The sequence below is a fragment of the Mirounga leonina genome, unplaced genomic scaffold (assembly GCF_011800145.1).
Source record: "Mirounga leonina isolate KUSES-001 unplaced genomic scaffold, KU_Mleo_1.0 Mir_99, whole genome shotgun sequence".
In the NCBI taxonomy this organism is placed as follows: Eukaryota; Metazoa; Chordata; class Mammalia; order Carnivora; family Phocidae; genus Mirounga; species Mirounga leonina.
In genome coordinates, this window is record NW_023270971.1 from 3,318,825 (window position 1) to 3,335,595 (window position 16,771).

General features: G+C 41.0%; 1 protein-coding gene and 1 long non-coding RNA gene across 3 annotated transcripts in view; one reads left to right on the plus strand and one right to left on the minus strand.

Moving 5' to 3' along the window:
* Positions 1-640: 640 nt before the first annotated feature.
* Positions 641-16,771, minus strand: part of LOC118006785 (ADP-ribosylation factor-like protein 15) — a 400,787-nt gene continuing 384,656 nt past the window's right edge. The window contains exons 5-6 of one of the 2 annotated variants that reach the window (XM_034999551.1): positions 3,703-3,900; positions 641-682 (exon numbers count right to left, since the gene is read on the minus strand). In XM_034999551.1, the coding sequence (XP_034855442.1) occupies positions 3,748-3,900 (153 nt within the window). In that variant the 3' untranslated portion in view covers positions 641-682; positions 3,703-3,747. Of the gene's footprint in view, positions 683-1,124; positions 3,901-16,771 lie in introns of those variants that run through there. The other variant, XM_034999550.1, reaches the window with a different exon arrangement.
* LOC118006788 lies at positions 11,986-16,232 on the plus strand. Its single transcript, XR_004678185.1, has 2 exons — positions 11,986-12,022; positions 15,537-16,232. It is a non-coding gene; the product is annotated as an uncharacterized LOC118006788 (long non-coding RNA).

The following is a 16,771-nucleotide window of genomic DNA, read 5'->3' on the forward strand; positions in this document are numbered from 1 at the left end:
GAGCCAGGAATTCCCAACATGACGTGATAATGCATTTCACAGCATGGACTTCAGATCTCCAGAACCCAGGCTAGTGGAAAAGCAAGGCGGGGAATCTATAGTCTCCTAAAGTTTCTGCATGACAAAGACAGATCCTCCCTCCCACATTCAATGAAAATGAGGGCTCCCAAAGGGCAACTCCCACTTCCCCCGTCCCCCTCCACATACTTTTGCCTTTCTGTTTGCACCATTAGGTCAGAAGGTTAATGAAAATGCACTCTAAAATTATAAAGAAGATGAAGCCAGGCATGAATATGAGGTTTCCACTGGAGTCTGAATATTCCATCTGGACGTTAGGCAAACCCATTTGCTTCAAAATCGTACAGTTCTGTCCACATTTGCCTGGATAGGTCTGAGATGTTGAGGAACTTGGTAACTACTAATTGCCTACCTTGGAAATAAAACTAGGAATGCAGGTTGGACCCCAGCTTAGGAGTGAAGTGTTGGGAGCTTTCTGCGTAGTCAAATGATGTGTTGGGATAATGCTGCATTTGGGACCAAACAAGAGCTGGGGTTTGGATTTTTCATCTTCTATCATGTACTTTTTTTCCATTTCTTTCTCTTCTTCCATCCATCTATCTCTTTAGTTTTCTTTCTCACTCTCTTTCTCTTTTACAGAATACTCTCCTTCTTAAGGATGGACCTGTAAATACACAGCATTTCCTCGAGTCACTTAAAAATCTTTATTTCCTTAGGGCATCGATCACCACTGAAGGGAACAGTTCATTGCACCAGTCACTCTTAGAATATTGCTTTTATAGCAAATACAATAAGATGATGCTTTGACTGAAAGGTGACACTTTACATTAACATCACGACTCTGCTCACTCATTCTGAAGGAAGAGCTCCCGTGAAAGTAAATCGCTGCTGAAGACAAACCAACTGGAAAAGACACTTGCTTTTTTTTTTTTTTTTTTTGGTCTTTTCAGGTTTTCACAATGGCTTCAAAGGAAATGTGAATTAATCATTTGTTTTGACCCAAGAGCAGCAGAACTTATTTTGAAGACTTAAACAGGCAACACAAATGTAAACAGAAATCTGGGACTCCCAAATGCTAGAGCTTGAAAGGAGTCAGTCCGAAAACATCAATTCTACTCAGCGTTTATTTTCATTTGAAGATAGTGGAAATCATATATAAATCACGGACAATACAAGTTCTTCTTGTCTGGCAACTGTCCACATGAATCTGTTACCCTCCAAGTATAGATACAGATTTTTTTTTTTTTAATAGAAAGACAGGGCAATATGGCAGTTAATTAGCAACTGATACTATAAACTACAGTAGGTACAAAGTTTTGTCATATAAATTAATTGCCATTACAAAAAGGCAACTGCTTTAGCTAAGAAGGTACAAAAACGGGTAACTTCCATAAATATAACAAGAAGCCAAGTGAAGAAATACATAACAGACTGCTTTTCCTATATAAGAGTTGAATATGCAAACTAAGACACCTGTGGCACTTTCCATGGAAGTAGGGATAGACGTACACACACATACCACCCACCCGCCACCCACCGACACTTGCCCGTCCAAGCCCCCTCCCCACCCCCCCAAGCGGATTTCCAAAACATGGCCAATTCTAGGGTTACAAGGACAGGATGCCGCTCAGAAGCAGCAAGACGGCCAGCTCCGAACTGCCAGACAAAGAAGGAGCCTTATTGACAGTTGTAAAGCATTAGGCGTCAGACAGAAACTTGTCAAAAACAGCTGTTGTTGGGTACTGATTGATAATGTTTTCATTCTGACGGCTGAGACACTGCAGACAGTCGTGGGTCTGAGAAGAAGCCCATCACTGGCGCACACATGAACACACACACACACATGAACACACACACACACACAGACAACGGGAAGTCATTAAACAGATGGCTAAGGAGCACTCAGCCACCAGGTCTTAAAAAGACAACATTCTACATTTAATGAACTTGCCGAGAAAGCAATGCCTAATAATCATTTATTTGTCACAGAAGATGAGCGCAACAGAACAAAAATGAAAGCAGGGATTGTGTAACCGGTCATCGGAAGAAAAGTTTGTGCTGCTCGCGGATTACACAGTGAAAAATATTCAAGGACGCCGGAGACAAGATTGAATATGCACCTTTTTGGATCCATTCCACGGGGGAGCAAGGGGGGGGGTAAGCTTAAAGAAGTGGTCGATGTTTCAAAGGTAATGATTTCATTAAAATCCACCTACAAGATTAAACCACAAAAGCTGTATTTGAATGATGTATATCTTCTGGAGAATTACAAGGTATTACATCACCGTGTAATACAGTGAGAGTCTGTGGTATTTGAGAACCAGTCTGTGCTACCTAAAAATTACAAACATGTTTTTATTGCTCAGGTGAAAGGAGCAGTTTTCTATCATTTGGCCATTTTGTGTTTGAAGTGGTCAAAAGTCTACAAAATGTGCCAAAGAGTATTACAGCCATAAACTTCAATATCCATAGATTATTCTTGATTTAGAAAAGGTCAGTGGTGCCAAACCTTAGTAAAACTGCACATTTATCTCTACATAATTTTATCATTTAAATTAAATGAGAAAAAAAAAAAAAAAGAGTTCCAAAGACTGAATCTAGGCCCTAAAATGATTTGCTGCAGCCCCAGCACATTTTTTTAAGGGCACAGTGAAACCCCTGAAAATAGAGGTTTATAATAGGAATACTGATAGACCTTTAATTACTCGTTGGAGACAATCAAGAGACTCCGTTAAACTCCATTAGCACTTAATGAATGAATATACAGATGATTCTGTCTTTGTTTTCTTTGTCAAATCCATGCCAGCTTAAACCCTCGTCAGTATAAACTATACTTCATTTGGCTGTTTTTAAAATTTTTATCTATTATTTTAAAAATTATCTTCTCTCTTTCAGTCAGACACTTTAAGATTTTTAGAAAAAGATACCTCTGTTATGTTGCAGCTTGACTTTATGCAGGGGAATCTTTCCATTAAAAAAATATTTGAGGACTCGATGAAATAGTCATCAGTGATGCACGCATGCATTGTGCCTAAATTCTCTCTCGTCTCAAAAACAGAAAGTTTTTGCTCTTAAGAGAGGGGAGTGAGACTTCAGATGGAATCAAGTAAATTATGCATCTTGTCTTTAAGTTCTTCCACGTTAATTTTATCTTGGCAGGACGTTCCTCTCTGATAAGGTGATTCATTGAAGTTTTTGGTGCTCATTTTTCTCTCATAATCTATAAGGCCCGTATACAAAAAAACCTCACGAATAAAATATGATAAAATAAAATAAAAACCCCAAGAGATCTTGGAAACAATAGACATAAAATGAGGAGCCCCAGTCACATAACGCTCCACCCCCAAACCCAGGGAAAATGAGTCAAGGTTCTGAGTCTCCCTGAGTCCTTCATAAGGGATTTGATTTCTGTGAGCCATGAATTCCATCCACTTTAGCACAGAGTATAGAAGAGCTACTTAGAACAACAGAAGGAAGAGACATGCGGCGAAGATAATTAGTGGTAAACAGAGAATAAATTCTCTCTCAGTAGTGTGTACTTGACGTTAATGCCGATGATAATTCACCTGATTTACAGAATATTCACTTTAATAGAGAGATGAGAGTCTGAGATAACTAGAGGAAAAGAGACACTGAAGCCATTAAAGTCTTGATACCAAAATAAAAATAAAATGAAAAACTAACATGATAGGTTCAAGGCCTTTGGGAACCCGTGTTCTTTGCCAGATTTCACATTCTTACAGCTTCATGGTCTTTTTCTTCTAACAAATTGATCAGCTGAGAGAAGCTGTCTTTCAGTGCCTCCATGTCATCCAGCGAGCAGGGCTGCAGAATCCAGCGTTTCCCACGTGCAAGGGGTTCAAGTTCAAAATATTTTTTGACCTTAAGGGGGGAGAAGATAAATATGTTATTAGTTATATCAGAACCTTTCTAATTCCAAAAGTTTGCAAGTGACGAAGCAGGGGGGATTTTAAGGAGAACGTTTATAAACTGTGATGCCTGGGACTTTCTAGAACTCCCTCCACAGCTGCTGTAATAATGTGGGTTCTATGTTGTGACCCAGGACTGTTTTCTTTAGGGGTGAGTGACCAGCTTGCAAGCCATGTCACCCATACACTTCTCAGCATGGGAGGTCTGATGGAGTCTAAGAAAGAATTACATGTACCAACACACAGGGTGGATAGAGTATGCTGCAGACACCAGAAAGATTCAATCCAATCAAAACAACCAGCAGAGCATCCCCTACATCCCCTTGCTAACTTAGGTTATTGATCTGTACCACATCAATTACTCAAAATTATTTTGACTACCAAACGCATATACAACAAATACTTATAATTTAAATGATCTTTTCTCTCTCTCCCCCTTAAATTTATAGTATCTATTTTTGAGACCTGGGAAAGCACTTTTTAGGAAAGAGGACAGAAACTGAGTATGTGTGTGTGTATATGCATATTTAAACCGTATACATATACATACATACATACATAAAGCCTCCCACTTTTTTTTCCTCCTAGTCCTGAATTTTCTTTATTTTTTTTAAAGATTTTATTTATTTATTTGAGAGAGAGAGACAGAGAGAGAGCATGAGAGGGGGGAGGGCTGGGAGGGTCAGAGGGAGAAGCAGACGCCCTGCCGAGCAGGGAGCCCGATGCGGGACTCGATCCAGGGACTCCAGGATCATGACCTGAGCCGAAGGCAGTCGCTTAACCAACTGAGCCACTCAGGCACCCTCCTAGTCCTGAATTTTCAGGGAGGTAAAAATCAAGACCTTTTAACTGGTATGTGAGTAGAGAATTTGCTATCTTTTTTTTTTTAATTTAATTTTATTGTGTTATGTTAATCACCATACATTACATCATTAGTTTTTGATGTAGTGTTCCATGATTCATTGTTTGCGTGGAACACCTGAGAATTTGCTATCTTAAAAACCTGTTTGATTAATATCCAGTCACAAGTCATTCTTAGCATAGTGGCTGGGATACTGACTAATCGTGTCCAGGATTACCAGCTCAAGACTGTGAGGAAATATCAAATTGTTATGTCTTCCAGAAGTATTGATGATCTCTCAAAGGGTATGATAAAACACAAAGCTCGTAAAGCTACGGTCCTGCCCACACTACATCACACAAGAACTGAACACTCCTTGTATAGTCCAGTGAGGTTTTACTAACATAAAATACAGTGAGTAGCAACACCAGAAGAACCATAGTTCAAAGACATTCTTGGCCAACAGATCTCACTAAATCCCATGTGCCAGGGCAAATTCCAAGGTCTTACCTTAGTCAATACTCGAGACCTAGAAAAAAATGTGTCTCAACCACATGCTATTCCCAAATGTGGTTTCATTTTGCCTCTATCATTGCAAGGACCAGAACATAGCAGAGGTACATCATCCAAAAGTGGCATTAAAATATGTGTATATTTTTTTCATGTGAGCAAGAAGATATACGTAAGAAATACTAAGGTTTTATGCTAATTTAGGAACCACAATTATGCTAACATTCTACAGTTCAAGTGTGTCTCCAAAGTCCTTCTGTAAGTGTCTGCAAATTAGTAACAAATACTACTACTTAAAAAAAAAAACCTGTGTGGGTGCCTGGGTGGCTCAGTTGGTTAAGCGACTGCCTTTGGCTCAGGTCATGATCCTGGAGTCCCGGGATCGAGTGCCGCATCGGGCTCCCTGCTTGGCGGGGAGTCTGCTTCTCCCTCTGACCCTCCTCCCTCTCATGCTCTCTGTCTCTCATTCTCTCTATCGCAAATAAATAAAATCTTTAAAAAAAAAAAAAAGCCTGTGAAAATGGAAGGAGTCATTAATTTTGATTCTGAAAAGTAATGAAAATCTCATTTCAGATCAGAAAACGGGTATACAACTTCAGAACAGGGTTTGCCCGAGGTATTTTATAAATCATGTTGTTAAGAGGATCTTCTCTTATGGAAAACGTAAACTCCCTTCTTCTAGTTTCTTTTCTTCAGAGTACTGAAAACTCACTTCCAAGAGAATCTGAAATTTGCTTGTACAATAACCAGCACTAGACCAGCTCTGCCGCACCAAGGGAGGCCAGCAGCCAGCAGGGGGAGAGAATTGGCAGCGGGGACAGGTGGGGACCCTGGTTAAGGCTACAGCTTGGAGGACGAGCTGGCTGCTCTGAAGAGTATAAAATCAGAGATGTCAGGCTCCTTGCTTCTCCCACAAAGTGGGGCTTCAGAATGCACTACAGTAGAATCCGTTATTTGATCAATAACGCCTCCCATCAAGAGGGGATGGCACGGAACATCCAACATCTGGTACGTGAAGGAAGTTGTACCCTTGCCCCATTTCATAGCCTCACATCATTTTAAGTCTTGCTGATAACTGAGAAGAGGACTGGTGCCAAAAAATTCAATATTAGAATAAAGAAAAAGACTAACACAGTAAGTGCACGTTACTAACAATACTCCTTCAAATGGTTCGCTTGAAAATTCACAGAATTGATCCTGGTGGCATATTAACAGCTAATTTGAAAACAATGTTAGATTTAAGCAATCACAGAACAGAATTTGTGATATTTTGCAATACGGACCAGACACAGAAAACCAGTAAGGTTTTAAGCACCCATTAGGTTGGTTTCTAGGCAACTGAAAATATAGATTATCACGTAGGCACACTTGGAAGATAATAAAGATGTCTGATGGTAGTTTCTGAAGTTGTTCCTGCTGAATACGAAACATGAGGAGGAAATGGAAGGTTCCATGACAGGGTGGTCACCAGATAAAGGAGCCTAATGGTGTTGAGCTGACCAACATGGCTGTGTAACTTGAGATTTTCTGATCTGTAACCTAAGTGGGTATCTCACTTACCCTGCCATACTCCCCCCAACTGGTATCCAAATGATTCCACACCACCCTTCATTTATAATATCAATTGTAAAACTAGTCTGGCATTTCAGTGAGTTTCAAGCACAGTGAGTGACTGTTTGCTGCCAGAACATAGAGTTTTCATTACCCAGAGTTTCAGGTTTCTAAAAACAAAGCAGATAATACAAGAGAGGGGAAGATGGAGACCTCATGCTCTGACTTGAACTTTTCCAGTTAGGTTAACATTTTCATTTAGTTTTCTTTAATATATATTTATTTACTTATTTGAGAGAGAGAGCGTGCACATGTGTGAGCACACGAGAAACTGTGGGGGGAAGAGGAGGAGGAGAGAGAGAATCTCAAGTAGACTCTGCGCCTAATGTGGAGGCCCCCGTGGGGCTCGATCCCACGACCCTGAGACCAGCCCTGAGCCGAAACCAGAAGTTGGACGCCTAACTGACTGTGTCACTCAGGTGCACCTTCACTTAGTTTTCTCATATGAACTTGAACTTCAAATTTCACCTCCTCTGTATTATTAAGATACAAATTACAGTCACATCTGACTTGTCAACCATGTCTTTTTGTTGTTGTTGTTCTTTCATATTGTTGATGTATACTTTTAAAGAATAAGGTGTTTAAGGTTGACCAATGTAAATCATATGTTTTGAATACTTAATCAGCCGCTTAGATATTATGCTTCATTGGAAGCGGCAGGAAAGAGGAGGAGGTGACTGCTTCGCGCTGGCCTCTAGAGACCTCAGAATCCAGCTGCCTGGCAACCTGTAGTCAGCTGGCTATTTTCGGGTTAGCCGAAGAGAGTGGGCATTGGTTAGTGGCCATGTGTCCACCCTAGAGATAGGAAAACAAAGCCGCCATAAGCAGCCAACCTATTTTGGCTATGTCATCAGAACCCTCCTTCACTCACTGTGGGGTGACTGTGGGATGACGTGCATGACTGCATTCCATTGATTCCCACATCACAGTTACTGTAGAGTCCTAATAGAACAGAGACAACTCGGCACCATCGCTTTGCTGCTCACATTTGTAGCAGCTGTGAAATCGGGTAGGCGATGTCCTTGATGTTTCTTTGAGTAGAGAAATAGTAATCCTTTCCGACTTGCAGGACATCTAACGGGGTTATGTAATGATACCGATTTCCCTATCTTGCCCTCACTTCACAAGCAAAAATTTCATTTTAATTCTTGCAAACCTATTGTGACTAAATTTCTGGAAGCCATATAAATAGTTTCTGAACTGCAGTAATGGTCTTCCCTTTTAAAAGCCTGCAAATATCATTTTATTTATAACAATAACTGCTTGTTTTTCCTATTTTTGTTATTAAAGCATGTAAGTAGTGTGTGCCCAGAGTTGGCCTCATTTTCCTTTAAACACTCTGGGGAGCAGGGGAGAGAACAGTCCAGAAGGGATGACTTAGTGTTTTTATGTGACACATGGCTAAGTTCTAAGCCCAGATACTTATAAACAGTGCTTTGACCCACATGAATGCGTTGTAAGACATTAAAAAGGGGGCCAGGGGTGGGACAATTCTTTACTACATGGGACTGTGCTGTGTATCTTAGGATATGTCACCCCTAGTCCTGGTGACCTCGATGCCATTAGCCCCGACCAGTCATTGCTGTAACTAAAAATGCCTCACCTGGGGTGGTACTGATGCAGGTATCTCTCGCCCTGTTTGGGGCAATTTAGCTTGTTTTCACACTGGAGATAGAAACTGGCTATCTTTTCTGCACATACTTCTCTAGATCCTCACCTACCCACAACACACATATTCCCTCTGGGGAAAAAACTAGCAGGTTATAATGGACTCCTCTCAACTTGAGGGTGGTTGTGGTAGGTTGTCGTAGGGTGAAGATCAGTACAGGGAGCTTTGAAAATGTGGGTCCTGACAGTTGGCTTCCCGTAACTTCATTCATTCAACCACCACTTCCTGGATGAAACTGGTGAGTGTGTGAAGGTGGTGTGAGGGGCCCCACTGCACCTGCCCATGTGTGGGGTTCCACTGATTAGAGCAGAAAACTGCAAAACAAAAAACAGAGACAACAGCCCGAAGGGGGGGCTGTCCCCATCATCTGTATTAGCGGATTACAAGCCCCCTCACCCCTGGCTTTTTAGTGACCATAAAAAACGGTTTAATCCTGCACACTTTACTAAAGGCTTTTTCACTCATTTATAGCACCCTGATTATACTTCAACTGGAAGAAAAGCAATGGATTCAAATGAAGAGAGAGAGCAGTATTAAGATAATGTAGGTCAAATTGAAAGGAAGTATCTTGGTAGAAGACTGTTCAAAGAAACTTTTGAAATAAAGGCACGTTCTTTCTTCATCTCTGGAAAAGGAATCCGTCTCATCAGGCTGACAACTTCAGCTCCTTCAAACTGACAGTGATCAATCAGCAGGTAAGACAAGACAACAGGGACACTGGATGAGGAACACAAGCAAAGCACAGAGAGCCAGCAAAAAGAGCTGCAGTTGTGGATCTGGTAGGCAGAGGGATCTGACAGGCAAGTAAGAGCACGATGCAAGACAAGTGGCTCAGTAACTACCTTGACCCAGTGGAGCTTTCTTGTCATTTTAAATCCACAACGTGTCCATTGCATGCCTGTATTTTTCAAATAACTATGTGAATAATGTTTTTTGAGACAGGTTCATTGGGTTTTGAACTCCTTGGTAGAAGTATGGTCTAGATGATAAATGTACTCGAGGGCTCCAGTTAATCGGATGTTAAGAGAGCCTGTGTGGTGAGTGAAATTTTGTAGGATATTGTCCATGACTGTCAAAAAGGGAGCAGAACTTGGCTCTTCTTCACCTGAGCTCCTTACTTGAATCACTAGAGCAGATGCACCCGTTGCAGTCCCATGTCACGCTGGGGGAAACATTTGTATTGACATGCTGATCGTGCGCCTTCTCTTTCCACCTCCAGGCACAAGGACATCAAATTCCATGAGTCACGAAACTGGCCAGGGTCTGACTTATTTAAACCATGGAAATCTGCAAGTGCAACAAACCAAGACTTTCTTCTTTCTAGAGAGTTAGTTGTCAAGCACGTGAGTGTGCCAAGGGGCCTTCCGGTTTTGTGGTCTTAATTGCAGAAGCTCATGGAACAGGCTTAACTTGGTAACCTTCACCAAAGTCAGAGAGAACTTTGCCCACACCATGGCTCCAGGATGGGGTCTGGAGATAAAGTGGCAGGGCGTCATTAAGATTCTTCAGAGTGCATTCTTGGCAGCCTGTTCAAAGAAAGGTTAGCTTAGAGAGAGCAGCACCAGCTGTTCCCCTTTTCATTGTGCTGCTTGTAGGATTTTGAAATCCTTAGAAAGGTACTAAGTATGTCATTAAAGGCAGAAATAAATAATACGAGTAAAATCAATTTGCCATAGTCCCAAAGATACTGCGACACAGAAGAGATATTGATTACTTTTTACTGAGTACTGAAAGGGACCAGAAAACAACACCTTGATCTTAACCAATACCACAATATTACTTTGGGATTTATAATGGATGACTGATTTCAAGAATGTTAGGTGTAATATAAAAGTGCAGTTATGGTAAGATCGCTTCTTTCTTAAGCAAAGTGCAGCCTGCTTGACCTTGGAATAATTAAAAACCAGACAAATGCCTGCAGGTTATGACTGGTGATTAAGCCTCGCCCTTATTAGAAGTCTTCTTGCCCAATCAGTAATCTCTGATGTGTGGAGAATGTTGTATGTTGTGACAATAATTGTATCGAAACCCTGTCTTCCACTGCATGGAAGTTAGTGTGTTCCAGAAGAGCTGAATAAAATGATCCCATTGCTTTGGTGGTAGGAGCTAGAATCTGAAAAGCATTCCTGTTTTTGGCTTAATCTGCTAACCCAGAATTACAGAACAAATTACATCTATTTTCTCTTTTTGATATGCCTAGAAGGTTTTATTCTCCTAGCCAAAAAGCTTGCTTATCAGACAACCACTGTGGGAGGCAGAAATTAGGTATGGATGCTTCCTGTGTTCACAGGCCAATGGAAGATACCCAGTTTTCCTGCAGAGTATCTCTTCTACTCCAGGGAGTCTACCTGGCCCTCCTGAACCTGGAGTGCTTCCCATATGCAGACCTTTGCTCCAACTCCTGCGTCCAACCGAAGGTGCCTCCATCCACAAGTGGAAAGAATTGGCTTACAAATACTCATATTTTTAGACCCAGCTGATGTCCTCCTATCATCTCAAGGGGAAGCCTTAATGTAGAAGAAACTTTAAAGGTAGAAGGGACCTTAATCACAGTAGTCACCGCTGGTTACCTCCCAGCACCCAGGCAAATAAAGTTTTATTGGAACATAGCCATGCTTACTGACTTGTCTATGGCTGCTTTCACGCTACAACGGCAAAGTTGAGTAACTGCCACAGAGACAGTATGTTCCACAAAGCCTAGAATATTTACTCTCTGGACCTTCACAAACATTTGCCAATCCCTGACTAACGCGTTTGCAGCTTCCTGCTTTGTTCAGCAGGGGTACAATCAGTACCCGGCAGGGGTCTGGGGGGGCTGGCCACACTTGCTAGACCAGCTCGTCCCCACTCATACTTTAGGAGGCCAGAGAAGTTGGCCTTTCCAACCTGGCTAGGCTCCATAATTTCAGATGCTTTGGACTACAGTCTAGCAGGCAGAAGGGTCATAAAGCCGTATTTTTACCCCTCTGTGATCAGCCTGGGTTTCTTTTATGTGGACACTTCCTAAGAGCAACAAGAACTAGCCAAGGCACAGGGTCCAAGACCTGTCTGTTTCAAGCTTTTGGTGTCCTCAAGGATGGCTCTTAGTGCAGAGCAATACTAGTTATTGTTACTTTGCAGTTTTAAAAAGGAATGTACAATTTACTAAATATACAATGTCTAAAACCCAGTTTTTCCTGAAGCTATTATATTCAATTTAAAAAGCTTATCATTCTGTTTGTATATCTGGTAAGTTTTTTTTTTTTTTTAAAGATTTTATTTATTTATTTGACAGAGAGATAGAGAGCACAAGTAGGCAGAGAGGCAGGCAAAGGGGGAGGGAGAAGCAGGCTCTCCGCTGAGCAGGGAGCCCGATGTGGGACTCGATCCCAGGACCCTGGGATCATGACCTGAAACGAAGGCAGATGCTTAACCGACTGAGCCACCCAGGCGCCCCTATATCTGGTAAGTTTTAACAACACATCCAGGAAGTTGGATACAGTTTAGGTCCTTTTATAAACTTCGTTTAATTAACCACTTTTAAACATTTCAAAACTCCATTTATAAATTTAATATATTCAATCTTCCTTTTCAGCATTTATACTGTAATAATCAAAATGTCCTCAAGTAGTTAAGTAATCTTTTTTCCCCAGCAAGAACTCTTTAAGCATTTCTTAAATTAAATTTATAAATTCAATGACTCTCAAGCTCAGGTATTTCTTCTTCTTCTTTATTTTTTTAGGATTTATTTACTTGAGAGAGAGAGAACGTGTGTGCACAGGAGTGGGAGGGGCAGAGGGAGAGGGAGAGAGAGAATCTCAAGCAGATTCTGTGCCGAGCATGGAGCCTGGTACGGGCTTGATCTCACAGCCCTGAGATCATGACCTGAACTGAAATCAAGGGTCCAACACTCAACTGACTGTGCCACCCAGCCACCTCTCAAGCTCCGGTACTTTCTAATACTATTTACAAGCTTAACTGAATTCTCATACTTTTTTTTTTTTTTTTTTTACAGATTTATTTATTTTAGAGAGAGACAGAGTGTAAGAGTGGGGGTAGGGGAAGAGGGAGAGAATCTTCAAGCAGCCTCCCTGCTGGGTGTGGAGCCCCACACGGGCTTGATCTCATGACCCATGAGATCAGGACCTGAGCTGAAACCAAGAGTCAGGCGCTTAACTGACTGAGTCACCCACATGGCCCTCAAACCTTTCTATATAGGAGGCCAATTCTGAAGTAATTTATACATCTTAAATTATAATTACAAAGTGAATGTACCAGGTTGACCTAAATGTAATATATACTTGAAACGAAAGTATTAATATTATAGATTTGTTATTTTATCATTCTTATACTCTTAATGTTAAGTTTTCCAGAGTTAAAAAGACTTTCCCATTAAGGAAACAACTTTCCATCCCAAGTGAAATGGGTTATCATTCCACACATGGTTCTCACCTCATTGAACTTGAGCTGCTTTTCACAAACAGTTTTTAGACTGAAACGTGACTGGAGCTACAGATGTCCAGGGCAAAATTTTTGGGGTCACTCACTGTCAAGTTAGGCTCTTTATAAAAATAGTTGCCACATCAAAAAGAACCTCTGGCCTTCAAAGGGGATTGTTTGCTCCTGGATGTAAGTTATCGTTACCTATTTCATGGGTCTACTCTCAGAAGCAGACACCCGCTGCTAAGATTCTAAAGAATTTCCTTTACCACTTGCTTGGATTTTGCATTTCTTTAGCACACACTTTAACATCTTTTTATTCGGCTCTACAGATATTTATTTTTCATTTATTGAGCTATAATTTGCAGACTGTAAAATTCACCCTTGTAAAAGCATACAAATTAGTGATTTTTAGTATATTCATGGACACCTGCAATCATCACGGCTATCAAACTTCAGGACATTTTCACCACTCGAAAAAGAAACACCCCACCCATTAGTAGTCACTGCCCATTTGCCCTTTCCTCCAGCCCTTGGCACTCACTAATTTACTTTCTGACTCTAAGAGATTTGCCTATTCTGGACATTTCGTATAAATGGAATTATATAATACATGGCCTTTAGTGTCTGGTTTCTCTCACTTAGCATAAAGTTTTGTGTGACTACTTCTTTTTATGGCCGAATGATATTCCACTGTATGGACACACCACATTTTGTTCATCCATGTTCATCAGCTGCTGGACATTTGGGCTGTTTCCACGTTTTGGCTATTATGAATTCAGTTACATGAGCCACTACTTTCTCCTTCAAACAGGCTTTATAAATAATCATCGTATAAATTAATGAGTTAGGGGCACCTAGAGATTTGGATAATCTTCATTTTTTCATGTGTAAGACCTCAGTTCCTAGAAGGCATAGACAATGAAAAAAATTCTTTTGTATTCTCTGATGTACCCCGTACAATGCCAGACATTAGGAGGATACTAATTATTTTTAAGCAAATGTAAAGAGCTGAAACTAAAATGAAAAGGGCAACAAAGTACGTTCTTAGTATTTCATCTCAGATGAAAATGTTAGTAAAGGAAGGAAATTGAACACTGGAGAGAAGTTGCCACTCCTTTTAATTAAGCAGGCCAAGGTTTCATGCAGGAGGTGGGATTTCATGAACAGTTTCAAAACCTTAGGTCTAATTGGTTTAAACTCTATTATACATATGCCTACAGGCAGCTGCAATGAATTGTTTTGCAAACAGAAAAGTAGCTAACCCCTCACGGAAAATAGACCCACTCCAGAAATCTCAAGACCCAAAGGACACACATGTTTTGAGCTATTCCTTTAATCTGTGTCCAAACAAAGCATCTAATTCTTATCTCAGAGAATGGAAAGCATTGACATATGCAAAAAGAGAAGCATCAGTACACTTGTCTTTGCATGCAGGTGCAGGCCTCCGACTTTTCAATAACATCTATAACATAGTCATTAATTACACAGGCAGCCAGGTTTCGACAGCATATCCTTTTCTTTTGCCCTCCTCTCTTTCCCTTCTGTAATCAATTCTATTCCACTCCTTCAAAAGGGCATTCGTTTTTGATACCAACACCTTTCCGGTGTTATACTTGATTCTGCACCTTCCATGCTTACGATAATACTTGGTTATGATTTACCTTAATTTCAGTAAAGCAAACACTGTAAGTAGGAAGAAACTTATCTATGAAAAACTTTTTCCTGGCAATAGAATATGGCTGTTTAAACAGTTCTACCTAGGGCGCCTGGGTGGCTCAGTTGGTTAAGCGACTGCCTTCGGCTCAGGTCATGATCCTGGAGTCCCGGGATCGCCTTCGGCTCAGGTCATGATCCTGGAGTCCCGGGATCGAGTCCCGCATCAGGCTCCCTGCTCGGCAGGGTGCCTGCTTCTCCCTCTGACCCTCCCCCCTCTCATGTGCTCTCTCTCTCTCATTCTCTCTGTCTCAAATAAATAAATAAAATCTTTAAAAAAAATAAATAAATAAACAGTTCTACCTATATGTATGAGAGCTAGTCAAGTATGTACTAGACAGGAAGGCAAGTTAATGAGTGAAAGCCCCAAACACATCAGAGACAACCAATTAGCTTGTCTGAAACACAGGCTTGTAAAGCTATCAGTAACTTATAAAATGGTCTGCTACACACGAGTAAAATGTTGTTTAAATGGCTTGCTTAACCAGATGCATTCACCATGAAATTGATTCTTTTCAGGTTATCTTTTTAAACTTAACACTCATTAACTGTGCATATTGAAATGGCTGGCTGGGTGGGAGAGTGGGTAGATTATCTTGGTATTGTAAAGTGCAGGCTGAGGATAGGAATTCCACACTTTTTGAGGTTAAGAGGTATTGGGGGAAAAACCCCATCAATTACCAACAGTTGTGTCTGCCTCAGTCACTGAAAAGGATCAACACACTTAGATTATTCCTCCTCTGCCTTGCTAAATGCTTAGCTTGGGATTGGTAGATGGGCTCTGAGGACCTTCCCGTGCTGAGAATACATGCTTTTGTGTTAGGAACTGCACCAGTTTTCGCCACAGCCTGTGATTCTGCAAAATGGCGCGAGAGCAAGACGACCCGGAGCCTGGTAGTTTTCAAATCCAACATCTGCCTCACAGTGATCAGCTTTCATCCCCCAAAGACCTACTTCACTAAACCATTTGAGGAAACTGGATGTTAGCTGACCCATGAACGACAATCACCATACTGTTTCATATTTCGAGTTTTCTTAAAACACTATTGTATATTTTGAAATAGCTTTTTGGCTGTGTCTCATATTTAGCTTTTTTCTGTTATACAAGGTACCGTGCCACGAATATGCTTCAATAAGTTGTGACCTGATCAGACAACCAGAAGAGGATGCTTTGATTTTGACAGGACTAACTCTTCTTTCTGCTCGTTCAATATTGGTACCCTTCACGAAACCACAAGTTGGTCAACTCAAGGGATTCTTTGACTTATATATTAGGAAAAATATTAGGAAAAAATATTAGGAAATAGTAGGAAAAAAAGAAGTTGCAACAATGGTTTAAAGCTTGTTAAAAACACAAGTATGTTAAAAATAGTTTATATATTCTAGCTTATTTGGCTTTTGTAATAGACTATATATCCCCTATCTCAGTCTTGCAGCTGGGAGGTGTGGGGCAGGCAACAGTGGTAGTAACAAATCAAAACATTAATATATGGAACCCAAATAAACATGTTTAATACTGGCCTTGTGGTACTATCTGTCCTAACAACGACAACATTTACATGTTGGGACAGATTCAAATTCTTGGGCCTTAAACAGGAGACAGATATGGCAAGCCACGCATTGCTGAGCCGCCAATGGAGGGTGCCAACGGCCCTGTCCAGATGCAGAGATATTCAAGGGATGTTCCTGTCAGCAGTTTGTCCTCTGGCTCCAGCGAGGAGCCACCATGGAAACACTGGGAGGAAAAGGAAAAACAGGAAGGCGTGGAGAGACGGGGGAAAAGGCAGAAAAAACTGACAGCCACCTCAATAACACATCTGAGCAAGGGGAACAGGTAACAAATGGCCTTCGAACAAACTGCCATGTTGTTAGTCACAGGGAGAGAATTTCTTTTCCTACTGGCAATACGGCCAGCAGCCTAATGTCCTGGCAACTGAGAAATACGAGCTTGGAAAGAGGCTTGCAGGCAGTCTGAGGAAAGCAAAGCTGAGTGGTAATCCGTCCTGAGGAATTTTAGCCAAAAAAACCCACACAGGACTAGTTGAACTTAGAATAAAG